Below are 24,459 nucleotides of genomic sequence, written 5' to 3'. Positions count from 1 at the left end.
GTCATATCTAACCTCCCGGCTGACCAGTGTGTGTGCTACCATTGGAAACACTGACCAGCAACTACATAGTATGCATTTTATTCCTACTCAGAAGAGCAGCAAAGTGCTCCTGGCAGTGTGTGGTGGTTGTCCTTCATGAGAAATCTTATCCTGCACGGACAGGCTTCCTTGCTGAGAGACCCCAGCTGCCTGTGGCTCTGTTCTTCCTTGCTCTTATGGCATGTTGGTGCCTGCTTAGAATTTGGTCCTCACAGACTTTGGTTGTCCATCTTTTGGTGTGTGTTGTTATGTAAAGTGACTTTATTTCCATTACTGTTCATTTATTTGAATCTTTGTTATTTGTATATGCATCTCCCATTGTGATACTAAGCCTTTTAGGCACCAGCTGAGTTTTATCATAGAATCATAGAATATCAGGGTGGGAAGGGACCTCAGGAGGTCATCTAGTCCAACTCCCTGCTCAAAGCAGGACCGATCCCCAATTAAATCATCCCAGCCAGGGCTTTGTCAAGCCTGACCTTAAAAACTTCTAAGGAAGGAGATTCCACCACCTCGCTAGGTAACGCATTCCAGTGTTTCACCACCCTCCTAGTGAAAAAGTTTTTCCTAATATCCAACCTAAATCTCGCCCACTGCAACTTGAGACCATTACCCCTTGTTCTGTCATCTGCTACCACTGAGAACAGTCTAGAGCCATCCTCTTTGGAACCCCCTTTCAGGTAGTTGAAAGCAACTATCAAATCCCCCCTCATTCTTCTCTTCCGTAGACTAAACATCCCCAGTTCCCTCAGCCTCTCCTCATAACTCATGTGTTCTAGTCCCCTAATCATTTTTGTTGCCCTCTGCTGGACTCTTTCCAATTTTTCCACATCCTTCTTGTAGTGTGGGGCCCAAAACTGGACACAGTACTCCAGATGAGGCCTCACTAGTGTCGAATAGAGGGGAATGATCACGTCCCTCGATCTGCTGGCAATGCCCCTACTTATACATCCCAAAATGCCATTGGCCTTCTTGGCAACAACGGCACACTGTTGACTCATATCCAGCTTCTCGTCCACTGTAACCCCTAGGTCCTTTTCTGCAGAATTGCTGCCGAGCCATTCGGTCCCTAGTCTGTAGCGGTGCATTGGATTCTTCCATCCTAAGTGCAGGACTCTGCACTTGTCCTTGTTGAACCTCATCAGATTTCTTATGGCCCAATCCTCCAATTTGTCTAGGTCCCTCTGTATCCTATCCCTACCCTCCAGCGTATCTACCTCTCCTCCCAGTTTAGTGTCATCTGCAAACTTGCTGAGAGTGCAATCCACACCATCCTCCAGATCATTTATGAAGATATTGAACAAAACCAGCCCCAGGACTGACCCTTGAGGCACTCCACTTGATACCGGCTGCCAACTAGACATGGAGCCATTGATTACTACTCGTTGAGCCCGACAATCTAGCCAGCTTTCTATCCACCTTATAGTGCATTCATCCAGCCCATACTTCTTTAACTTGCTGGCAAGAATACTGTGGGAGACAGTGTCAAAAGCTTTGCTAAAGTCAAGGAACAACACGTCCACTGCTTTCCCTTCATCCACAGAACCAGTTATCTCATCATAGAAGGCAATTAGATTAGTCAGGCATGACTTGCCCTTGGTGAATCCATGCTGACTGTTACTGATCACTTTCCTCTCCTCTAAGTGCTTCAGAATTGATTCCTTGAGGACCTGCTCCATGATTTTTCCAGGGACTGAGGTGAAGCTGACTGGCCTGTAGTTCCCAGGATCCTCCTTCTTCCCTTTTTTAAAGATGGGCACTACATTAGCCTTTTTCCAGTCGTCCGGGACTTCCCCCGATCACCATGAGTTTTCAAAGATAATGGCCAATGGCTCTGCAATCACATCCGCCAACTCCTTTAACACTCTTGGATGCAACGCATCTGGCCCCATGGACTTGTGCACATCCAGCTTTTCTAAATAGTCCCGAACCACAGTTCTTTCTCCACAGAGGGCTGGTCACCTCCTCCCTATGCTGTGCTGCCCAGTGCAGTAGTCTGGGAGCTGACGTTGTTCGTGAAGACAGAGGCAAGCGTTTTCCACATCCTCTGTCACTAGGTTGCCTCCCTCATTCAGTAAGGGGTCCACACTTTCCTTGACTTTCTTCTTGTTGCTAACATACCTGAAGAAACCCTTCTTGTTACTCTTAACATCTCTTGCTAGCTGCAATTCCAGGTGTGATTTGGCCTTCCTGATTTCACTCCTGCATGCCCGAGCAATATTTTTATACTCATCCCTTAAATGCTTAAATTTAAACCACCAAACCAAGACCCTGATCCTACAATCTGATCTACAGTCTAATATGAGGACAAAAAATAAAGGCCAACAAACTTGCAGTTCTTTTCTGTGTCCTGAAGCCAGATAGTGTAATTTTTCCAAGAACTTTTAGTTTCAGTGGATGGATGTGCAACGGATCAGCTCACACTCCAATCTCTTATCAGATGTTTATATTTTATTTAGCCTCAAACTAATATCTAAGGTTATGTCTACACTAGCACTTATTGTGATATAACTTATATTGCTATGGGGTGTGAAAAAGCCACCCCCATGAGCGACATAAGTTACACTGACCCTAGGTGCCAGTGTGGACAGGAGAAGCTCTCCCACCAACATAGATACTGCCGTTCGCGGGGCTGGAGTAGTTAAGTAGATGGGTGAGCTTTCTCCTGTCGGCTTAGAGCGACACAGCTTCATCGCTGCAACTCCGTCGCTGTAAACTCTCTAGCGTAGCCGTAGCCTAAGAAAACTATGAAGAGAGGGTTTGAGACTTTGTGTCAGAAAGATTCCCCCACAATAAGTATTGCTTTTTATTCTTTAATCTTGTTATTGAGATTCCTGCTCCTACAGAATTTATCTTAGTCTAGTAGTATCCTTTTAAGATTTCCCAAATTGTTTTCCCCCAAAGTGCAGTATTTTAACATACACTTCCAATAAAATTCAAACAAATTTAGCCTTGGCTTCCACTTGTCCCTTCAAGGTATGGACAAGCCCAATGAAGCCTCAACTACTGTCTTTATTTCAGTACAGTTGAAATCCTGATAATAATCACAACAACCTTGCCCTAAAAGAGTATATTAAATAGAACGTGTATGATCAGTTGAGCATACAGTTACACATGCTCTCTAAGCAATGTATAAACTACTAACAACCTTATGCAATGCTTACGCAATACTGTATAATAATCCTTATGTAGAATAGCTGCTACCATAATGTATATCAGATGTTCTTCTCTTCAGCTCTTGCTTTTAAAAATGTTTAATTACAAAAGTTAAAGAAATTAAAAATATCAGAGTGTAGAATAATATGTGTACAGTGTTTCCACAATGTAAAGCTTTATGGACCAGATTCTGATGCGCTTACTGAAACTGAACAGTACTGTATTCCACAAATAGACTCATCTTAGAAGAGTCAGGGAACCAGTGTTCAGCCCCATGTAAATGGTGTTATTTATTTTCATTGCCACTGTAGATAATTTCCAATGTACTGCCATTGACCTGTGTCAGATTTGGATCTGTTCAGAAATTCTTTGTAGCAATGTCTGCGAGCCATCTGAGAAGATGGTACGCAACTGGTTGATCAAAATATTGATCATATTTATTGCCGCATAAAACAGTGGAGTTGTACCCTGTTATGCTGTGATTATATCTCCATCTTTTAAAAATTGCAGGTAGGTGAACACACACACATATATATAGCAGAATACTATAATATCACTTGTATTTTGTAAACTGTCATATATTTCACTTACCAGTACTGAAGCAGGTGAAGTATATTTACACCTTGCAATACAGTGTCTTTGTCTACTCATTTCAGGGGAAATCAGCCCATCACTGCATTAGCACTGGGACAGATGAACTGGTGGTGGGAATAGAGGAAGTCCTAGCATGTATAGGGCACAGCATTGTCCCAGACTCTGGGGAAAAAAGACAAAATGCAAGGGATGTGATTTAATTAGGCTGCAATTTTATCAATTTATTTGTGAAATATCCCACAATTACGCATACAGTACAGATTCTCTTTTTAATTGTTTCCACCTGGTAGAGGGTTGCCATCAGTTCTCCACACCTGGTCCCAAAACCATTTCTGGGACCTCACAACCCTCCCCTCATATAGGGATTAAGGGGCTGTGTAACAGGGATGCCTGCCTCTCTAACGGCCTGGAGGCCTGGGGCCAGTCTGCACTGTTTGTTTAGCCCTGCCCTGCTACACGTGTGCTGGGTGTTGGGCTTCTGAGGAGAAAAGCCCAGCAGCTGAAGTCTGACATAGGAGGAGAGTGAACAGACTGCTCCTCCCTGGGGGCAAAAAGCCTGGTTGGGGTCCAGATTGTCTGAGGACTATGGCCAGCCAGAGCCTTTTGTAAGAGAATAGGCCTGGACCAGACTGTTAAGTGGACCAGAGCCCAGGTGCCTGTTGGTGGCTATTAAGGCAGGCTGTTGTGGCTGTGGCCTCCCTGTAAAGAAGGGGACTGAAGATTCCTTTCTGTCTGTCTTTTGTTGGACTTTAAGGAACTCAGTTATTCCAGGGGAGTTGAATAGCTTGGCCAAGTCACGTCTATGACAGGAGTAGGCTGAAGAATATTGTGGGGAAAATGAGGCAGAGCTGTTGCGGTGCTGGGTCTCACCATGAGGAGGCACTGTACAGTCTGTAAGTCGTAAGTCTGTACAGGCTGGTGGAAGGGGGTTATATCCTCACTGTACCACACATTCGGAGCCCCAGACCAGTTCCTCAGCTTCTTTAGGAGATGCTTTCTCCCAAGTCTGGGCTCAGGCTAGAGGGCTATACAGAGTCCAATGGCGTACCTGAGCCCCAACAGCCTGCCCACCTACTCAGATAATGCAGACCCCCAAGTGAGGGGTGGACCCTTAGAGGAGCCTCTACCCCTTTTTCCTGCTGGTCCAGGCAAAGACCCGCCCCAGCCTTTGAGACTGCAGAGGGTACGTTTGCCACTGTGTTGTCTAATTCTGCTTAGTAGTTATAGACATGCCAGCAGCTGCTTGAGCCCTGTCTAAACTACTGCTGCCATAGTTACCTCCCCTGGAGGTAAAGCAATGGAGTCCGTCCCCCCCCCAAAAAAGTCTAGTGTAGATAGGGCCAATGTGACCATCTTTATTCTGCCACAAATCCTGAGATGATGTCCCTATTAAGCTCTCCTAACAGGAGAAAGCATTGTACATATAATGAGTCACATTTCTCTTAATGTAAGTAGTAACATCCAACCACATCTGTATTAGGGTGGCCACCTGCCCTAAATTTGGCGGGACAGTTCCAAAATGCAGAGTTCGAGTCCTGGTCCTGGGCTGAAGGACTGTCCCGGATTCCCTGCAGCGGTGCTTCGCACCTGCCTGAGACTCAAGGGAGGTGCCAGCCTGTTCGCAATGGGGGAAGGTGGGGGGATGAGGTGGGCCTTAGCCTCCCCTCTCCACAAGGCGCTGCCCCCTGCTCCTTCTGTCCCCGCTCCCCCCCCCCCCCGGGTGGCAGTGACATGGGCCAGGGGCTGCTCTTCCGCACCTCAGTCCTCTGCCCAGTGTAGGTGGAGAGTTCAGGGCTCCCCAGCGTGGCCCAGGCTCCTTGGGCAGCTCCTACTACACAGGGCTCCAGTTTCCAGCCTGGACAAGGAACAGGGCCTCAGGAGGAAGAGCAGAAGCAGGGGGGTGGGGCCTCGGGTGGGGAAGGGAGCAGAGACGGGGCCACGGAGTGGGGCAGGGCTCCTGCATGTGTCCCGCTTTTGCCTTTTGAAAAGGTGGTCACCGTAATCTGTATATAACTCATTAGTTGCAGACTTTCCCAAATCTCCAATAATACATAAATGAAACACACACATACACACACACACAAATATCCACACATAGTAGCTTCCTAACTTATGGCATGATCCTAAAAATAATTGCTCTTGTGTGTGTTTAAACTCACACATAGACCTGTTGGCTTCAGTGGGGTGGCTAGTCTACACTAGAAAGGCTTTTGCCAATACAGATGTAGTGGTATAGCCATACTGGCAGAGACCCCTAGTTAAGATGCAACTTATACCATCACAAGGAGATCTTTTGCCAGTATAATTAAACCTGAATTACATAAACTATACAAGCAAAAGGATTCTTGCCAGTGTAGCTGTATCTACATGATGGGGGAGCGTTGCCAGCGTAGCTGTGTCAGTCAGGGACATGCCAGCAAAATTATGTTATGTTGACCTGACCTGGGACTAAATATCCATGTGGGAGTAAAGGGTTGGGTGGTCAATGCGATTGAGCATCCAGGCTTCTAAAAGAAATTGGGATTTACCACAGTATCTCTCCCTCTCTATGTCTCTATCTCAAAGAATGGAAATCCGTGGAAATGATTCACTAAATACCTTTGAAACAGAAGAAATCTTGAAAGTATAAGTCTGTGAATAGATTTTCCAAATGCCAATCACATATATCCAGCTTCTCTTCAGAAGTGACATCACTGCTTACTCACCAGCCTGCCTTTATGAGTCCAATTGTGGTATTTTAGTTTTAACATAAGCCTGAAAAGGGAACTGGCAATGGGAAATTTTATGGAAGTGTGATCTAGGGCACTGATGAATTTCATGAAAGAAATTCCAGCATCTTCCATTGTTTCCAGTAAGCTTTTAATTCACACTTTAAAGAAACATTTCAGACAACAATTTGGAGTTCAGAAAGATTTGCAAGTAATTTATTTTCTTTTCATCTGTTTCACTTCATGAACACTGAAAGGTACATTTTCTCTGGCAGATAACAGACAGGTAATCTACTAACTAGATCCTTAGATGCCAGAATGCCCATAAATTTCCAGTCTGAGTTCTCCCAAGAATTACGTACAATACATTTTAGCTGCTGTGGATTCCTATAAAATCTGTGCGTACAAGTGATTTCCATATTACTATTATTATTATTTTACAACCATGGCTGCAATCTTCAATGCTTGATTTGACACAAGGTATTCACACTTCTCCGTTATTAGCTTTTATCTGTGAATGTCATTGTTACATCTTAAAAGGTACTCCTGGTAAAGATAATGCAAAAAGACCTTTCATTTTCTCAGAATCTGTACAGATGATGAACTCTTCTATAGATTGATTTATTATTGGGTCAAAGTCATCTTTAAAAGTAGAAACTCTGAAGATGGAATGAGGAGTTTACCAACAGCAAGAAACTGACCTACTTTATACCATGATTACTATACAATGAGTTGTGTTGATTTGTGGAGAAATTTTTTCTAGAATTCATAGATTCCAAGGCCAGAAGGGACCATTGTGATCATCCGTTCTGACCTCCTGTATAGCACAGGCCATAGAACTTCCCCCAATAATTCCTGGATCAGATCTCTCAGAAAAACACCCAATCTTGATTTAAAAATGGCCAGTGCTGGACAATCCACCACAACCCCAGGTAAATTGTTCCAATGCTTAATTATTTTCACCATGAAAAATGTGCACCTTATTTCCCGTCTGAATTTTATCTAGCTTCAACTTTCAGCCATTGGATTGGGGTTTACCTTTCGCTGCTAGATTGAAGAACCCATTATTAAATATTTGTTCCCCATGTGGGTACTTAACGACTATAATCAAGTCACCCCTTAACCTTCTCTTTGTTAAGCTAAATAGATTGAGTCTGACACTGTAAGGCATGTTTTCTAATCATTTAATCATTCTTGTGACTCCTCTCTGAACCCTCTCCAGTTTATCAGCATCCTTCTTGAATTGTCGACACCAGAAATGGACACTGTATTCCAGCAGCAATTGTACCAGTGCCAAATGCAGAGGTAGAATAACCTCTCTGCCCCTACTTGACATTCCCCTGTTTATGCACCCAAGGATCACATTAGTCCTTTTGGCCCAGCATCACAGTCAGCAGATTATCCACCACTACCCCCACATCTTTTTCTGTCAGTGCCTGCCCCCAAAGGGCATCGTCGTCATCATACAGCAGGTCAGATCCTCAGTGGATGTAAATCAGAGTAGCTCTAGATCTGGCCCAGTATATTTACATTTTAGACAAAGGCAGAAACTAGCACCTTGCACAGTTCTGCCTCTGCCTACATCCTGAGCCCATTTCCCATTGTGTTCCTTCTGTTACACTGGTAGTGCCGGTTTCAATGTCACTCTTTAGACCTATGTACTTCCGCAACGAGTCTGTAATTTAAACAAACAAACAAACAAACCAGTGACTAAGCAACCAACACACTGTCATTCCCACCTCCACATTTTACAGTGCTGCTCAGCTCCAGTGTATCTGTTTTTCATAATATGAGCTTTTAGGAGTAGAGGCCATCTCTATTTAATATTTGTGTGCATTGTGCTGTGCAAACCCCAATGTGCAAAAACAAATGAGAAAAATAAAATCCAGATTTTGCTGAAATAGGATTCCTAGTGGACGTACTTTGAATAAAAAAAAAGTTCTGTAAAAAGTACTATAAATTTGAGGTTTACTAATCCAAATTATTTGGCACTAGTTTAACTAACATTTATGCAGAAAACTTGCCTTGAGTTTTGAAGAACTGAAGATGTTTCCTTGTTGTAACACAATGTATGCACACACTTGTATATGTCCTAAGCAGCCCAGGATGAATGGATGTATTGATCTAAAAATACAGTTATAAAAATAGATTACTCCAGTAATCACTCCTTTGCCCAATAATGGCAATGTGTAATAACACAGCAGCTGACAACATATTTAAGATGTTTTTAATCCTCTACCAAAGTTCTTCCAATCCTTCATAGCTAAGGAAAACAAATGGGCCTTGTGGAGTGCACTGAAGGTTAAAAGACTAGGACTGTTTAAGACAAGGTTTTTAAGACTAGATGTAGTCGGACACTCTCACAAAAGCCAGTGTTCCTTTTACCTTGCCCCCACCCCAACACCTCATTTCAGGTGGCAGAAACTGAGTAATTTATTACTCCTTAGTGACCTTAGAGATACTGATTCTTTATATTAAAGGACACCAATTCTTCATTTTCTTCTAATGGGTAAGACTAGAATTTTCCCTTTAGCAGGGTATTTACATTCTAGCAATGTTAATATAGTCTATACACACAAGATTCTTCCTAGTATTAATTATTGCCAAACCTGTTTTTCTAATGGGATATCAGCCATGTATGAATAAAATGCTGGTAGTATTTACAAAACAGAGTATTTTCAACTTATGAAATGGTACATTCTAATAAGAGATAGATCTTTGTTCTTTGATTAGATATTAGACACAATTAAAAAACAGGAGATTTTACAAAAATCTCTTAATATGTTGCCATTTTTAAAAAATTGAAATTACAAAAAATTGCCCAGCTCTATTAGGTATAATTATCAGTGAAGGAGTTTGAAGGAGAAGAGAAAACAAAGTAACTCCTGTTGTAGAAGTCCTGTCTGCTTTTCAGTCCCTTCAGCGACGTGTTCTTGCTGTGGCCTTGACTCCAGGAAGTCTTTAAGATTATTTTCATGTGAAATATAGAATACGTTGTCATCGGCATGATGAGATATTATAGAATGTGGATGTACCAAAATTGTGAAATTTTTTCAACTGTTTTGGGTGATATTACATTTTAGTATTTCCAAAAAAATTATAACACATGCTTTAAGACTTTTGTCCTAAAGTGCTTCACAAACAATTGTACCACTTGTTCTTTATGAGCTTAATGCAGTGCTCACTGAAGTAAATGGACAGGCACCTATTGGCTTCAGCAGACATTGGATGGGGCCCTAATAGCTCACCTATGACTCCAGCTGTTATCAATGAGAGTATCTGGTACATAGGGAATGAAGGATGTGATTAACAGGAATCACATCACCCACCAGCTCTGGGATGGAATGTGGCAGTATCATTTTACAACAGTTTAGGCCAGGAAATGCTCAATACCTGTCCTAGGAAAAGAAACACTATTGCATATAATTTCTGTTTTTTTCTGACCACGGAACACATAAGTTAAATCTAATGGTATAGCTCAGCAATCGCTAAGTGCCTGGTTTTGTTTCATTCCATAGCTTTTAGACTGTGCTTATTAGTGGGGTTTAGAATGATTAAACTAAGCTATACTCCAGGAATATTGGTGTCAGACCACTGCTCATTAATGGAGTTTGAAATGATTAACCCTGAAAAATACTTCAGGGATTTTGGTGTCAGCTCACTGCTACCCACATTATTTATTTAAAAAATATGCCAGAGAAATTTTTGGTAGTGGAAACAAATGAACAAGTGACTCCGAAAAATGGAAAAAAATATTTTGCCTATTGTGACCCTTGGCAAAAGGGGGTTTAATGACATTGTGTTTTATGCTGTTACTGTGAGAAATATCATAAACACATGGGGCTTCTTGCCTTGTAGTAGACCTACATTCACTTTAATTGAAAATGATGTTCAACGTTCCCTTCAGTTGGGAATTCAGCAGAACAAAATGAATGTGGTGTTTTTCTGCTTTATGTATTTAGTAATTTGATGAGATTGGTATAATTTTCTATACAGTTCTGTTCCTTACAGTAATATTGTCCATGAATAATTTGCCAAACAAACAAAACAGCTAATTAAATATTGTTGAAATTTTCTAAGGCAAAATGTATACAAGGATGTAGGATGTTGGTGTTCTGCTAAGACCCCTTCATTTGCAAATCGGACTATATCTCTTTAGCTTTTCTAATGTAAGTAGTGTTCAGTTGGTTTGACTCCTTAGTCTATTATGCTTTATCCTTTCAGCCATCTGGACAGGTATAAGAGAGAACTACAGCCATTGGTGGCAGACATAAGACTGGTATTTCATGGAATTAATGTTATTTATTGGTTTGCAGGTGCATGTATAAGTTATCTTTAAAATACTTTACTGCCATTATATTAGCTTATTTCCTTTTGCATTTATTTTAAGTTTTCTTCAGCATCTACTGTCCTGGTGTCTGGGTGCCCTACAAACAATTTAAAAAACAATAGACAAAATTGCAAAGGCCACTCAGGTAAATGGCTCACTGCAGTCTCACTGCCTAGCTGCCTCGCCAGAGACCTGAATATTGGCATAACGTCAGTATGCTGAGTGTGTGAGTCTTACGCTGCTCCCTAAGAGTCAAACTTACCCTGGTAGTGCCAGCAGAAGAAGCAAATTCCAAAAGGCAAATGCTTTCTTCTGAAAACACTCTGCTACCAGCCTTAGAAATTTCTAACTGACATCAAAGCTGCCTCATCTGATCTTACAGTAACCCTTATGACAAAACAGAAGAGGACATCTCCCAGGCAGTGGGACTCCAGATGCTTTGAGGCTTTAAAAATTTCTTGAATTTCATTTTGGAGTAAATAGGTAACCAGTGCAGAGCATGGAGCATTGGCAATTGTACATAGATAACTGTCAATCCCACTAGATGTCTGTCTATCCTACTATAATGCACATCTAAAAACAAGTAATGAACTATTGTAATATAGTCTGGTACCTTCTTTTTGTTTCACACATCCAGGGTTGTTATGTCATAAGCAATATTAAAACTAGGAAAATGGTGACTGTATAAACAATAATTGAGGTCTCCTTACTTTGTACCTCTTGATTCTGATTTTAGAACTCTACATGAAAGGTAACATCACCTGTTAAGTTGGTTTAGGCTGTTCTATACCTCACTTACTCAACTAATCTTTCTGGTTTCCTTAGTAGAGCACAGAACATGGGATCTCATTCAGATAAGCTAATTGGCCATATACAAATCATTTTGCTTTTATGTAGAGTTCTGTCAAAGTGTAAAATAGTTTTTAAAAACTGGAGTAAAAGTAGAAGGGCAAAAACAAACTACATCTGAACTGAGTTTTTCCAGATAACTAAATTACCAAACCATACATTTCAGAATTGTGTAACCAGCCCAGCACTGGGGATGGGAACAAGGGATTAGAGAGTAAATTGAGCTCTTCCAAAGGCTGGTCTTGACTGAAAGATTTAAGGCCAAATTTTGTCCTTGGATGCATGTACACAGTTCTGACCTGGCTGGATTTTCCTCTCTCACCAGTGGAAATCAGAAGTCACTACACTGAAGTCAATATAATTACACCTGTGTGAAACTGATGGTGACAGGATAATTGGTCCCCAAAACTTCAGTAGTAGCTGCAGGCATCTGAGGCTAGAATGGTGGTCTTAAAAGCCCTGTCTTGAGAGATGCTCAGTACACTCACCTCAGTGAACTCAGCGAGAGTAGAAGGCATTCAGTACTCACAGGACTGAGCCTTTAGTTTCTAAGAAAGCTGTATCCTCCACTCCTATCTGATTTATCAGAAACAAAGGGCTGAGGGTGGGGGTGTGAATTATGTGTCCCCAGATTGCAGTTGTCATAACTATCCCTCATACATGTTCCTGTTGGTGTCCTTGACACGCCCGGGGCCTTTTGTTATGGAACTGGAACTAGATTACATTTTTTCTCAAACTACCTTCCTAACAACATGGCAGCTAGCCTTCTTCTGGTTGATTTAGTTGGGGATTGGTCCTGTTTTGAGCAAGGGGTTGGACTAGATGACCTCCTGAGGTCCCTTCAAACCCTGATATTCTATGATTCTTGTGATTTTCTTTCTACATTAGTAATAAGCTAAACATTACAAGCAGTAGCAAGTATGTCCTCTTAAGGTTTGCTTCTCCATAAGGAGGTTATCCTGTTTTTGCAAAGAGATGAGCAAGATGTTCATGTGCACACAGTGCTTTCTGTAGCTAGTAATAAAGTAAACCCCCTTGTTGTTATATTAATGAAGCAGTAGAATAAAAGACTACAATAAATAATATTTTAATCCAGGAATGCTTGTGGGTTTGTTTATAGGGTTTACTTATACTCTTATACTGGTGCAGTTAAAGAGGAAATCCATTGAGATCAGTGGTGTTACACCAGTGTAAAAATGGTATGGGAAAACTGGGCCAATGCTGTGGCATGCAGGCTTCAGGGACTGTAACTTGGCAATTTGCAAACTGGGATTTCCAATGCAAGGTAACATCGTTTGAAATGTGCAATCACAAAACGTTTTACAAACTGAGACACAGATTATATACTATACATTGAAATAACTTATCTGACATGAACTGCAGCTACTTCCAAAATAAAACATTGCAGCACTTTAACAATTTAGGACACACAAACTTGAGGGGGAAGTTAAGTAAGCAGATGTAATACCCTAGTTGGAATTTGGCCTGGACATTGTGTTCATTCCTTCACTTTGGGGAAAAGTGCCATAAGTTTTTAATGACTACATTTTTGTGGTTTTATGTCTTATCTAAAAGACAGCACCTTCACCATGAAGTGTTTCTTAACACAATGCTGGGGAATTAGATCAGTAGTGACTCAGAGGGAAAGTGGTGAATATTGAAGAGTTGGCAGTCTATAGTCTATAGCAGTCTATACTACCGTGGATCCTAAGTGGTTAACACATCTATTATCATAACCCCAAATCTCTGGAGATAGTGCAACATAAGATAATGCTGACATTCTCAACACTGTGCTATGCTGCTTTCCCCACAAGAGGAAATTTGGAGGCAACTATCACTAGGAAGCTGATGGAGCATAATTCCTAAGGGCTGCATGAAAAAGGTTAAGCACTCCCTGTTGGTTATCTGAATTATAGTGTTATGTCTCTTTGTTGTCTGATTATATAATAGGCATATCAGGTACGTGGAGATCTCACACATGTGTAGACGGAGTTGTGGGGAGTAGGTAAGAGCCTATATGTTCAGAATGGAGATTGCACAAATTGGTCTGTATCTGGAGCATGTGTTCTGACTGATCTTGAGAAGTTGGATTAGGTAGAGTTGGTGTATTTAGCCAATAGTTGACTCAGATGAGAACAGTGTCTTATGTGGACCATTTATGAAGGATAATGGGTCTGATGTTATGGTCTTTGGTCCATATGATGAGGGAGGTGAAGGGTTTGGTCTCTAGCATCCAATTTAGGGGTTTGATTCACAGTTTATAAGTCACTACATAGATTTTTCTGTGAGATAATAGAGATTTGTGGTCTAACAGTGAAACTTAAATAGGGAAAGGTGATCAGAGATGGTAATCAGGATAGAGACAAGAGGGAAACTTAAGTCTGTTGTTGGAACTCAGAGGAGTAATTCCAGAAATTCTGATAAATTTTCTTGACTCAGATGTTTCGGGTTGTTTTTTTTTTTGTGAATGTAACACCAAATTGCCTAGCTTTAGATATTTTTTCTGTGTGTAAAAAATAGCATTTTTTTAGGTTTTAGGTTTTTTTAAATAGATAATCTCTTTATAACCTTAACTACATCTTTTCTAGTATTTTTGGCTGATAATTGTCTTCTTATGTTTTGTATTATGTGCTTCCCAATGCTATGACTAAGTACAGCCCAACTTCAATGCACCAAAAATTCCTTTTTCAAAACAGGGTCATGACTCCTTGTTATTATCCCGATATTAAGTCTCTGAGCATCCCTAGTCTAACCTGGATGTCTCCAGAGCTTGAGCAGACTCAGAATGATATTAGGCACAGGTGTCCATGAGCATTGCTTGATTGGGCCCTCAGTGTTTTGTACAGTTACTAGAAAGTGCTACATTTTCTCTCCGGACAAACCTGACTCCTGAGTGCTTATTAAACTTTCCTCTTAGGAGCTCAGGAGCTGCAGAGACTGAAATTCTTCCCTTGCAGTGTTCCAATGGTTTTCATCACTTATCACAAAGTCAGGAGACCGTGCAGAGCTCCCAGGGATCAGTTTTTCCACAGTGAATAACTTCAGAATTGTCCATCCAACATACTTATATATACGCTGTGTGCCAGTTTTTAGAATTGGGATTCCCCTTTACCTCACTCCACCCCCCAAAAGTTGAAGTCTTGTTTAGAAAAAAAAGATAGCAGTTGTTTTAAAAGCTTCAGATCTCTGAACACCTTGTGTGGTCCACTTCAAACAACTCAAAAATTATCATCTAACAAGAGATCACACGAACAAAATGTTAAACCAAAAAGGTTTTTTTTGTGAAAGTTGAGGTTGCAGGGGGCTCAAGATCAGACTTATAAAGGAAAAGTGTCTTAAGTTGTTAGTTGTGGAGTCTCCTCCATGGCTCCTCCGTTAAAATGTATGTTTAATATTTATCCATAAAGTTGATCACACAGATTATAATCCTGACATGAAATGCTCTAAGAAAAAATTGCAGTGAGCAGAGGCAGACTTTGATACATTAAAATAACTGTTTGAGTTTTACTAAAACTACAGAAAATGTGGTAATTATAAATAAAAAAAGACTAATTTTACATATGAATTCCTGATCCCAGTGGTGACCTCAATAAGCACAGCAGAATTATACTTTTTTATTAGCTAGAGGTATGTAAACTGGAACCTAAGAAAATCTGGCCCAGAATCCCAAATGGCTCTCGTACACCTCCACCAGCGTCCATATTTACATTGAAAATCCAGATAGTTAGAGTTATACAGTTTTGCAGATAACATGGGAAAGAATGATGCACTATATAGTACAAACATTTAATTTACCACCCTATAATTTTCTCAAACCATACACTAGGACTAGCACAGTGCAAGTATTAATGAAGGTTTTGTACTACTTTTCAGATATCAAATATAAGTTAATATATGCTTGATAAAGATCAATTTGATGGCTCTCTCTCTTCTTATTAGGCACCACAAGGCCACATAAGGAGGGGGAGGTCCCGGGTGTGGACTATATATTCATCACTGTTGAAGATTTTATGGAACTGGAGAAAAGTGGTGCTCTCTTAGAAAGTGGAACATATGAAGGTAAGTACATTTTTATTGATAAATCTGTTTTATGTTTTCTTTATGTTTTTTTTTTCCGATTTAACAGAATCGCATTAGGACATCCCATTTCAAATGTGTCATTGCTACATTTATCTGAAACTTACGATGAGCCAGATGGCAACAGTGAAAATATTTTCATATGAAAAAGCTAAAATGCAGATGGGTTCATTGTAATTTTAATACATCACTCTAGCTAAGAGAGACACCGAGAGCAAAACTAGCACTAAGTATTCATATAAATTGTCATGCAGCCCAACAGGATAATACTCTGAGGTTGTATAAAAGAAACATTAGTTCCTTATGCCAAGTACCTGAGGCAATGTAGATGAAGTTCAAACAAATAATTGCCTATTTAGCACATGTACAGGAGAAAGCAAAGTCTTCAATGAGAAAACAGTTGTAGGACTGGACACTTCCCCCCTACTTATACAATATTGATGGTCCTATAAATATCAGTGTTCATTGGACTCTGAGACAGCACTTTTAAAGTAAGGCAGGAAGGCTTTGTAATATCATGTCTCTTGGGCTTTGTAAAGTTACTTAAAAGAATTAATTAATTTGTGTATCTGTCAAATACATAGGGATTCTCAGTGATTGCTGTGTTAGAAAATGTCTGTTTAAGGGGAGAAGAGCTAGCAACTTAATGCAGAGCAATGTTCCCCGCGGGGCATGGTTGATTCATCTGATTTCAAATGTGTTCCAAAACATAACCATCCTGAAAGCTAAACTCTTGTGAATCAGTTAGTTGCCGGAACAGTAATGAAACCAAAATCTGCACTAAAAAGTAATAAATGTTTCTTTTAAACAGAAGTATTTAAAAATAAAAGTGAAAGGATCAATATTTTTATTTCAACTATCTTCAATAGTGAATGTAACATTAAAAACAAACCATATTTCTGATTGAAAATATAGCCCACTCCCGCAGGGAGCTCTGTGTGGGCAGATCCAGTTGCAGAATATGGCCCCATATTTGTACCATGTGATAAGAATATCAATTATTACTTTTATCCTGACTTTGTCCCAATCAGGAAAAACATCTCAAGATAATAAAGAGCTGTTCACACCAAAGAAAATCATTAGCTCTATTCTAAAGAGCACGAAGGAAAGTAATACTTTCTCACCTAATTAGCACAAAGCACCCATTGAAAAGTAAATAAATTTTCATAAAGGTCTAGATCAATACACAAATTATAGCAAAGAAGAGTTCACATTAAAGGAAGTCAAATAATTGGAAAAAATGCATCTCTTTACCTCTCCTCTCTTTTTCACTGCGTCACATTAAGGGAGAAACCTGCATAAACAATAACACAAAGTTAAGGCAATACCGCAGTGTTACATTCATCAGACCTTCATTGAATGTTGAGCCATCTCTGCTGGTCTCTTTATGTTAATTTAGGTTTTGAAGCTCGCATTAAAGCTACATAAATTTAGCATAGGTCCGTCATTGCTTGACAATGTAATTTCATTAGTTTGTAGCAACATTGTAGAAGTTGACCAGCAAGTTCAAATTAAATCATAAGATTTTTGCTTTCTTTGAGGGATAAAGAGATGTGTCTTTTAATACCAACTGTCAGAAGCTGAGTGGACACCAAAATGAAATGATCTGAATTTATTGGTTGCGAAGCACTACATGAATGCACCAGTCTGCTGAGAATCTAGCTGGATAAAAGCCCATAGCAAGGCAGCACAATGTCCGATACATCACTCCCTGATTGGTTTTGGCAATCTTGGCATTTGCCAAAGACAAACCAAAATAAACCCATAAGACTTATCTCTGTACAAATCCTGTCGCTGTTGCACAGGCCTCTCATTAAGACATGTGTCATGGAAACTTAGCAGATATGTGCTGGAAAGTACACCTGGCTTACAGATGGACATTGTTGCATTCTCCTTTGAGTGCTTGTCTGTATGCACATTCCACTTATGGTGTGCATGCACCTTGTGCCCCCCAAGATTGGAGTCTTTTTGGCCAGCAGTACTCATAAGGCATCATGCATTTTTCACTCCTCGTGCTCCATAGCAAGGGCACATAAGGCCAAAGTATGCCAGCCCCCATTCAGTTCCTTTCACAGGTTAGAGACGGAGCTCCGACTAGTCAAGAGACTGCCATCCTTTCTACTGTAGTTGATAGCTTAATTGTTTTACAGTTTAGTTTATAGTTCATAGTTAGTTATTAATTATTTTTGTTTGTTTGTCTGTTGCTTTACTACTTAGAGTTCTGTTCACCACTGGTATGGTGTTGTCCAGTTCTCCTGGATTCAGACATTGCCCCTCTGACACGGGAGCCGACTGCATGGGGGCTCCGGGGCTGGCGCACCCACTGAAAAAAAATAGTGTGTGCTCAGCACCCACCGGCAACCCCACTGATCAGCTCCTCCCACTCCCTCCCAGCGCTACCTGCCTGCTGGTGATCAGCTGTTCAGTGTCATGCAGGAGGCGTTGGGGGGAGGGGGAGGAGTGGGGGTAGGAAGAGGCAGAGCGAGGGTGGAGCATGCTTAGGGGAGGGGGCAGAATGCGCAGGAAGAGGCGGGGCAGGGTGGGGCAAAGTAGGGGTCAAGCATCCCTGGAGAAATTAGAAAGTCGGCACTTCTGGTCATGCAAGGGAGATAGCCAAGCTTCAGGTGGACACTTATAGTGCTAGGAGAATTGCATATTCCCCCAGTAAATGTACAATTTGTGGGTACATCTATGCAGTGAGCAGCAGTAAGTCTCAGAGGCTGGGTCATCAGACTTGGGCTCATGGAGCTCACGCTACAGTGCTAAAAATATCTGTGTAGACTAGGGGCTTAGGCTCTGAAGCTCCCCTCAAAGGTTTCAGAGACCAGTCTCCAGCCTGAGCTGCAAAGTCTATTGGAAGTGGATGATTTATTTTTAGCATGGTAACACCCTGTCCTCTTCGTCCCCTGACCCATGGCCCCAAAATTTATTATAAAGGTTTCCAAGATCCATTAAAAATAATAGCCAAGGCCCTCCACATCCCTATTGAGGAGGTAAAGGTATAGACACACCGGTTAGTGGACATACTTTCGGCTTCCTCGTCAGGAAAGATAACCCTCTGTATCAATGGAAATAATAGTACTATAATGGACGGCTAGTGTGTGTATATGTATCACTGCCTTATATTGTATAGAATTTGAACTATTCAACTGTGTGTCATAGGCCCCATATTACTGTAAAACTGAAGGAGAGCTTCCAGTTCAGGGGGCAGGCTCCTATGCTTTTTGAGCAAAATCTGAGTTCTAGCTGCACTTTCTGAGTGAAGTTCCAGGCCAAGATATGTTGAAAAATGGCAGCCATGGGTTCATAGATGATCACAGACTTCATATCAATACATTACAAAGCAATGTCTTAAGCATTGCAGATTGGTAAACAAGATGGAAAGGGTGGGTTCAGTACACCTTCATCTCTGACCTGTCAGGACCAGTTCAGAGACTTAATTTGGGGATAACTGACTTGATAGATCTTTCTGCCTCCATATGTCAACGCAACTTTGTAGTCCGTATACTAAGTCCATAGAATGAAAATCCTTATGAAATGTATGTTCAGAAAAATGTTAATATGCATAAATAGAAATGTAATAACTTTTTTCTAAAACACAAATGCATTTTAGCACATTGCATTTAGACTGTTGTTGCTGGTAAAACTTAATTATAAAATATTAAGACTATTGAAGGATTTGAAGATCAGTGTACATCATGGACAGAATGGCATTTTTAAAAAATAGCATATGTGAAAGAAGTATTAGAAAGAACAAATATTTGTCAAGAAAGGGATATTTGCTCTAAATATGGCTTGCAGAGAATATGCACAGGTATAAATACCCATTACAAATATTTTATATATTGAAGAAATGGGTACATACAAAATAGATGTTGATGGTGTGGAGCAGCACTGTACATACAAGCATAGAAAAGCTTGTTCAGAGCTGTAAAAGGATGTGCAAAACATGACAAAAATGCTGATAAATCAAGTATGTTAAATTAACACAGCATTCCAAGGCTGCCTTTACTGTCTGGCACCCTCTTATGGCTCTATGGAGTGCTACACCAACTCTGACAGCTTCTCCCCTTCCTGCTATCAATCATTTAGTTCTGTGTCTATCGATTTCTTGTTATGACCCCAGCCCTTTGGCCAGGCCCTTATTAGTTTCTGCCCTTTTGGGGTAATAAAGATTCAGGAGTGCCATGATCCTGGCGAAGGATGGACAGTTCCAGGCCCCTGTGTGAAGCAGATAGAATCAGTTCCTTCCAGTCCCTTGCTGTTCCCTGAGCTGCTTCCCACCTCGCCTCCTCTCTCGGCTTTCCCCAGACTCTCCTTCTGGACAGCAGACTTCTCTGGCAGCTCCTTGACAGTCTGCTCAAGGGAAGTCTGCTCAGGCTTCCCTGGCAGCCACCCCACCCCTGTGCCTGGCAGCCCTTTCCTCTTTACAGCTGTTTTGAAGCCACCCATCAACTCCAGCTAAGCAGACAGGCAATTTTCCTATTAACACTTTAGTTGCCATTATGCACAGGAAAAGTCTCAGATTTAATTCTGTGAGGAATAATTAGTTTAATAGCTGTTGTGCTATCAGTGCCACAGAAATCGACTCTTTCTCATTTGGTGGGTTCTTTAAATTGTGCAAAACTCTCCTACATAGTCAAATATTCAGAGACTTGCTGAAATCACTTGACCATTCCCAACACTGCCTACATGTAGGTTAAAATCCTGGCCCCATTGAAGTCAGCAGCAAAACTCTGATTGTCTTAAATGAGGTCAGGATTTCACCCCTACTATTCTACCGTTTTGGTAATGTATGGCAGTAGAATAAACATTAGAATTTCCCTTTTAACCCAGAACTCTTGAATTAAGGAATATACTTTACGTAAGATGACTGTGTATTTCCTTCAAGATGTTCTTTGTGCCAATATCCTTTGATGAAATCCTGGTTTGCCATGTTTTTCCTGTATTTGAGGACACTATAATTTTCAGTTGTTTTACAAATGATTACATAAGGTGATGTCTGGGCATCTTTTCATTTGTAAATGCTATGGAAGCAACGTTGTTATTATACAACCCTAGGGGATGTGGGAAGTGGGAGGATGGGGTAGTCATGCTGCCTCTCCCCCTTCCAGTTCCCAGTTGTGATTCATCTTCTGTGGAGGCCTCATTCAGCACTACATCTTCAGCCTTTTCAGCATCCATACAGGTTTAATATTAGCATGATTTTTAAATCTGAATGACGGATAATTCCATATAAGGATTAGTTTATTTATTATTGAATTGTAATGATTATCATAATTATATTAATAATTAGCAAGCTCCTAAGCCCCTTACTCAATTTTTAAATAGTGGAGTTAGAAATGCAAGATTTGGCCCAGTGATTGTATTTCTATAGTGCTACCTCCGGCCAAAGCACTGGGAATGCTGTACAAAAGAAATGAAACAAATACAGTATAATAAAATGCCACCTTCTTAAAACAAACACATAGCAGCAAGTGAAAGGGCCCAATTTTAAAAGGGCAGTAAATGGATTGAAAGGGTATGGATATAGCGATTAACACAGTGATAATAATGATCATTCTAAAACCATCTTTTTATGATAAGTGAAGAGTTTTTAAAAGCCGGGAGGAAATGAAATGAGACAGACTGCAGCGGAGAGTGAGGTCCACGCTGAAAGGGCCCCCCAAAGCAAAATTGTGATGGTCACTTTTCAGACCCAGCAGTTTATAAGTATGAATACCTACTGGAAGGATGAATGAGTAGGTCTTAAATGTAGCCAGGGAGTTGTGGCCTGATTGAGCTCTCTCACTAGTTTTACACCAGTGTAGTTTTATTGGCTTCAGTGGCATTGCTATTGATTTACACAAGTGGAAGCGAGATCAGAATCAGGCCCTTGTCTTTAAATATTGCAGAACTTTAAACATGAAGTGCTAGGGATTGTTGTTTAAAAAAAAAAGCAAGAGGTAGAACCTTCAGAAATGGAAGTGTTGAAATGCTCCACAATGTAACACCAGGTCTATCTCAGTGGATGTACTGGAGATTATAAGGGACTCTCTTCTGCTTCTCACTTAATGAACTGAAAGGCATCAGTCTGTGCTCTTGTTTTGTTTTTTTGGAATGCACTGATGTTTACTAAGGCAAGGAATAGGTGAGGAATTACAGTTTAATAAACACAATTCCTGTCCCCCCGCTTCCTTATCCGCCGAAAGAAAAGAGAAAACAAGGCTTTTCTTTAGTTGTGCTATTCAGACATAAAATGTGACTTTCACAAGTAACTTCTACAGAATAGTTTTAAACTTCTGAAATGTAAAGATGGTGTGACAGATGTCCCCATCCTGTCTGAGCTGAATTTTACCTGCGGGATAAATATTGATGATTTTAATAATTGGTGTTCTGTCTGTGTGCATCTTAACAATGAATTTCTCTGTCTTGAGCTATGCTGCATGAAAAGAGCTGATGGCAATTAGTTTGGTGTTGAAATATTACTTTTTGTAGTAGGTAGTGTCACAAGTGCTACTGCGGATTGGGCAATGGATTTGTATACAAAACATGAGTAAAAGGGCAGCACTTCTTTGGGGAGAAACCTGTGTGTGAAAGGGCCCATTGCAATCAGACAATGTGGGCCAGGTAGCAGTGAGAAGGAAGTGAGAAGCTGATCGTTGATACAGAGTGGGGAGAGTATGACCCAATGTCCATGTACGTTTGTAATAGTAATAAAAGATATTTTTGACATCTGGAATGGAATGAATGACACCAGGGAAATTCAGACACACCTCCACGTGAAGCAGGGCTTACACACAGACACACTGTTGAAGATCTTCCTTTTGAGAAGACTGGCCTTTATATGACACACACACACCAAAGCCAGTCCCAAGGAACAATTTGTACCAGTCTCAGGACTGCTTTATATTGTAGCAGCTGATAATTGCCCCAGAGACGATCAGCCAGATGTAGAACTCCCTGGCCCTCATCCCTTTCCCTGACTATGCCCAGCTGGATTCTGCAGTGTGGAGGGGTCCTTGAGTGGTATAGAGCTGCAGCAGCAGGGCTTCCTGTGCTGTACCGTGTATACCCAGCTGCTCAAACAGCCCCTTCAGCTGTTGGCAGCCAGTGTAAATTATAACAGCCTTTAGGATGCTTTAATGTATGCCAGTGATTAGATCAACACCCAGAGGGTCCCAGTATCCCTAGGAGTCCAAAAGCAGCTTAAAGCCACTAGTTATGCCCTCTCTCCTGATTTGTGCAGAGCACTTCTCAGCTCAGCCCCTGATCTGACCCATTGCCAAAATTCTGGGCAGTCATTACCAGAAAGATACTGACAAACTGAAGGAATTCCGAGAATGGCAACAAAAATTATCAGTCAGGTATAGGGATTGGTTTAGCTTGTTTAAGCAACGATTGAGAAGTATAATATAATTAGTGTGCAAACCCCTAGGACAGAGAAAAAATATTTAGGGTCACCTAAGTATATAACTAGGGGAACTGGGAAGAAGTTAGCAAAGGGGAAAGTTTAGGTTTAATATTAGGATATATTTTCTGACAATGAGTTGTATTAAACTGTGGAATAACATCACAAGGGAAAGGGTAAAAGTTCGTTCACTCCCAAGTTTAAAAGTAGATGGGGCAATACATTAATAAGTTATTGTAGAGAACTTTGCTTCACTGGCAGATGAATTAACTGAAAGCATCTAGAAAGTATTATCTATTTCTAATTTCTGTGTGAAATTATACTCTAATTGCTCCCAAATTTAAATACTGAGTGACAAATTACAACCAGAATTTATTATTATACAACTAGATTATAAACCTTTAATTTCAGATGTGAATGCTGACATAACTTCAACTATCATGTAAATGCTGCCACTTTAATTCAAAATTATGGAAGTGATTTAAGCCAAATTAGAAAACAAAAGCACTCATTCCCTTACTCTGTGTAGAATTGAGCCCAATAGGGAACATGGGATATTGCTCTGACAACACAAATTTATATTTGTGGGGTTTTTTCCACATACCTGCTTTAGCATCCCAGACTATAAAACATAACAATAGGTGCCCTAGTTATGGAGAAAGATGTAGCTAAAAGGTACAGTAGAAAAGTTCTTCATTGGCTCACTTTTTTATTTTAGAAACAAAATGTTTGGTAAACTAGGGCTGGTTTGTATAAAATTAAAGATCTTAGTAGGGCTGATCAAACAGGCTTCCTTTGTACCTGTGTATCTCCTTGAATTTATTATTCAATTTTCCATTTGTTATACTCAATATTTTTCTGTTGTATTCAAGGGACAATGCCTTTCTTGTAGCAAATGTAACCTAAGTTAGATTACCTTGAACTGCAGCCAAAAACTGTGTAGTCTAATACACAAAGCCACTGAGTTCAAATTTTGCCCTAGAGACAGGTCATTTTTTAATGAGAGATTCTTCATGTCCCTTGGGCCAAATTATGAGCTAACTGAAGTGGACCTGCAGAATTTTCTCCTTTGTGTCAAACAGATCCCTATATATTCAAAATAATTATGTTTTGCATATAATAATACTCTGTAATTCACAAAAATATTTAAACAACTTTATATTAAAAAAATAAAGTATAATCAACCAGATAGATTAGTTTCCATCACAGTTTCCAGGCTACAAATCTTCATATGAATTAAAGGATGCTTTTTGACTGGTTATAGACTTTGTCCCTGAACCTTGGTTTCAGCTAAGCAGTGCACAAATGAAGTCGGG

General features: G+C 40.5%; 1 protein-coding gene across 20 annotated transcripts in view; it reads left to right on the top strand.

Moving 5' to 3' along the window:
- MAGI2 (membrane associated guanylate kinase, WW and PDZ domain containing 2) overlaps positions 1-24,459 on the top strand; it is a 1,187,450-nt gene that overhangs the window by 652,247 nt on the left and 510,744 nt on the right. For all 20 annotated transcript variants that reach the window (XM_073328600.1, XM_073328602.1, XM_073328598.1 and 17 more), the window contains one exon: positions 15,616-15,735. In XM_073328600.1, the coding sequence (XP_073184701.1) occupies positions 15,616-15,735 (120 nt within the window). The remainder of the gene's footprint in view (positions 1-15,615; positions 15,736-24,459) is intronic.

Source organism: Lepidochelys kempii, chromosome 1 (assembly GCF_965140265.1).
Source record: "Lepidochelys kempii isolate rLepKem1 chromosome 1, rLepKem1.hap2, whole genome shotgun sequence".
Taxonomy (NCBI): domain Eukaryota; kingdom Metazoa; phylum Chordata; order Testudines; family Cheloniidae; genus Lepidochelys; species Lepidochelys kempii.
This window is presented reverse-complemented; position numbering and strand designations above follow the sequence as displayed.